General features: G+C 58.9%; 1 protein-coding gene across 1 annotated transcript; it reads left to right on the top strand.

Annotated features, from left to right (window-relative positions):
* Window positions 1–855: 855 nt before the first annotated feature.
* On the top strand, window positions 856–2,627 carry TBCC (tubulin folding cofactor C). The gene has a single exon (XM_006100548.3). It carries the CDS (start codon window positions 1,250–1,252, stop codon window positions 2,288–2,290), a length of 1,041 nt encoding a protein of 346 aa, XP_006100610.1. The 5' UTR covers window positions 856–1,249; the 3' UTR covers window positions 2,291–2,627.
* The last annotated feature ends 207 nt before the right edge of the window (window positions 2,628–2,834 follow it).

The following is a 2,834-nucleotide window of genomic DNA, read 5'->3' as shown; positions in this document are numbered from 1 at the left end:
TACAGTAGAGAAATACAGAAATGTATGTGTTTTGTCTTTGGTTTTTTGTTTGCTTTGTTTTAAATGGGAAGGAAGGGGGGAAAGTGGGGCGTTAAAAATTGGAGATGTCTTAATTCTCTCCTCTCCCCCCTTCTTTCTCTGCATGACAATGCAGGCACGTCGGTGAGATGTCCAGTGACAGTTTCTTGGGTAAATACCCCAATGAAAACCGGGAAGGCCGGGAGGTGTGTGTGCACCGGGAGGGAGATGAGGGTGAAACCCCGGACGGGAAGGGCGGGCCGGGTCAGAGCCCTGCGCTCCGCCGCCGCACCGAGCAGCCGAGGTCGCGCGCGCCCGCAGCCCGCAGCCGGCACGTCCAGGGTCTCGGCCGCCCGCTGCCCCGGGTTCTGCTGGTGACGGCGCCGCCTCGGCTGCCCACTCACACCCCGGGCTGGTCGCGGCGGTGGGCTAGGTTCTTCCGCTTCCGGCGACAAACCCCTCCCACCACCCCTAGAAATAATGTGCCTTTCCCCCCCGCTTTCCCAAGACTGACACCCCCAGCGAGAGCCGGGGACCCGGGGCCCGGGTTCTCGCCCGTCACGCCCAGGGGGGCCCAGCTGCGCAGGGAGTGACAGCGAAGCGGGGGGGGGGAGGGGGGAGGATAAGGGTTTTGGGGCGGCAGGAATGGATTGGGGGAAGGGGTGGTGGAAAAGAAAAAAAACAGAGGCATGCAAGTGGCTCCCTAGCCAGCTGTTCCAGCTGCCGCTTCCTCCGACGCGGGCCGGGCGGTGCAATATTCCACCCCCCCCTCCATCTTTCTTACCACTACCTGTCCCCCCACCCACCGCACGCACACATTCCCCCCACCAGTAGCAGATCTCTGGCCTGTAAGAGGGAGGTAGGGAGGAGCCGGGGGGGAGGGGGAGGCCTGCGAGTTTCTAACCTTGTTCTTATAAACAAACCCACATGTGCAGCTGCCGCTGCTGCAACTCACCCCACAATCCCGGATATAAGTCCTGCCCCTTTAAGAAGAAAAAAAAGGCTTCCCCCTCCTGCCTCCCACCCCACCCATCCACAAGGACCTTTGTTTCTCCACCCCCTTTGTCAGTCGGCCCCGCCCCTCCGATGTAGAGGAGCCAATGGGCTAAGAGAATAAGGCCGGTCCTCTGACGTCATCGTATCTGGCCAATCAAAGGACGCGTTGGTGGGACGCCTCACGGAGGGCGCGCCCAGAGGAAGGAAGGCAGGAGAAAGGAAGCTTGCAGTCAAGATGGAGACAGCTAATTGCTCCGCTGCCGTCGTAGGGAACGGGGACGTGGTGTCCCAGCGGGAGCGGAGCCTGCTGCCTGAGCGGCTTCAGAGGCGAGACCAAGAGAGGCAACTGGAGGCGGAAAGGCGGAAGCAAAAGCGGCAGGACCAGGAGGTGGTGGAGGAGAAGAGCGACTTTTTCACGGCCGCCTTCGCCCGGGAGCGAGCCGCGGTGGAAGAGCTCCTGCAGGGCGGGGAGTCGGTCGAGCGGCTGGAGGAGGCGGCCGCTCGGCTCCAGGGGCTCCAGAAACTCCTCAACGACTCGGTTTTGTTCCTGGCCGCCTACGAAGTGCGGCAGGCACAGGAGGCGCTGGCGCAGCTGCAGGCGGCCCTGGCCGACCGGCGCCAGCAGCTGCAGCCCAAGAAGCGATTCGCTTTCAAGACCCGGAGGAAGGAGGCTGTCTTGGCCCCCCAAGTAGTAGATGCGGCTCCCGGCGCCGCGGTGGCGGAAGGCACCCTGGCCTCCCCGCCCTCCGTGACCGAGGAGGGAGCCGTGGGCTCTAGCTGGCTCTGCGGCTTCTCCAACCTCAAGTCCCAAGTCTTGGAGAAGAGAGCGGAGGAGTTGCACCAGCGAGACGTCCTTTTGACCGAACTGAGCGATTGCACGATCAGACTGTACGGCAATCCCAACACCCTGCGGCTGAGCAAGGCCCGCCGCTGCACGTTGCTCTGCGGGCCGGTGTCCACGTCGGTGTTTCTGGATGACTGCAGTGAGTGCGTGCTGGCCGTGGCCTGCCAGCAGCTCCGGGTACACACCACGAGGGACACCCGCATCTTCCTGCAGGTGACCTGCAGGGCCATCGTGGAGGACTGCCACGGCATCCGGTTCGCCCCTTACACCTGGACCTACCCGGGGATCGACCGAGACTTCGAGAGCTCTGGCTTAGATCGGAGCAAAAATAACTGGAGCGACGTTGACGATTTCAACTGGTTGGCGCGGGATATGGCCTCCCCCAACTGGAGCGTTCTTCCCGAAGAAGAGCGAACGATCCTGGGGGACTAAGAACTTGTTACTCTTTTCTTCACTGACACCAAATTCTCCCCGTGTGGGACTGACTCCCAACCCACGGGACCCCAAGGTTTACTTATCATTGTCACAGAGTGTATGGTTTCAGTAATTAAGACTTAAAATTGTGATAGGCGATTTGTGATTTCCATTAAATTCGCGACAGGTATAACACTTTTATTTTTGCTACTTGGATAATTATTGCTAGTATTTGCCTGTGACAGTTTGAAGCCATAGCGGGGAAAGAGTGTGGTTCTCTGTTTTGTTTTTATTGGTGGTATTTAAAACTTACTGCATGACAAAGCAGGCCTTCAATAAATATTTAATAAATGAATGCCGCAGGGCGCTGGTAAGAGACAGTTCATGTGGAATGATGGTACCGAACCCGTGCCAGGTACCATTAAGGAGAACCTTTTGGGCTGAGTGTTCTCAGCAGGGTGCTCCTCTGTGGTCTTCAGCTACACATTAGCTTGAGCTTCTGGAATCCAGCTGGTCATTGACTTGTTTGGGTCCAAAAGTTTGGCTTGGACCTCCAGAGGCT

This window comes from Myotis lucifugus, unplaced genomic scaffold (assembly GCF_000147115.1).
Source record: "Myotis lucifugus unplaced genomic scaffold, Myoluc2.0 scaffold_318, whole genome shotgun sequence".
NCBI lineage: Eukaryota > Metazoa > Chordata > Mammalia > Chiroptera > Vespertilionidae > Myotis > Myotis lucifugus.
This window is presented reverse-complemented; position numbering and strand designations above follow the sequence as displayed.

Bases quoted from the DNA above. Each gene is read 5' to 3' on its own strand.
- TBCC (XM_006100548.3), top strand. From the start codon at position 1,250: ATGGAGACAGCTAATTGCTCCGCTGCCGTCGTAGGGAACGGGGACGTG.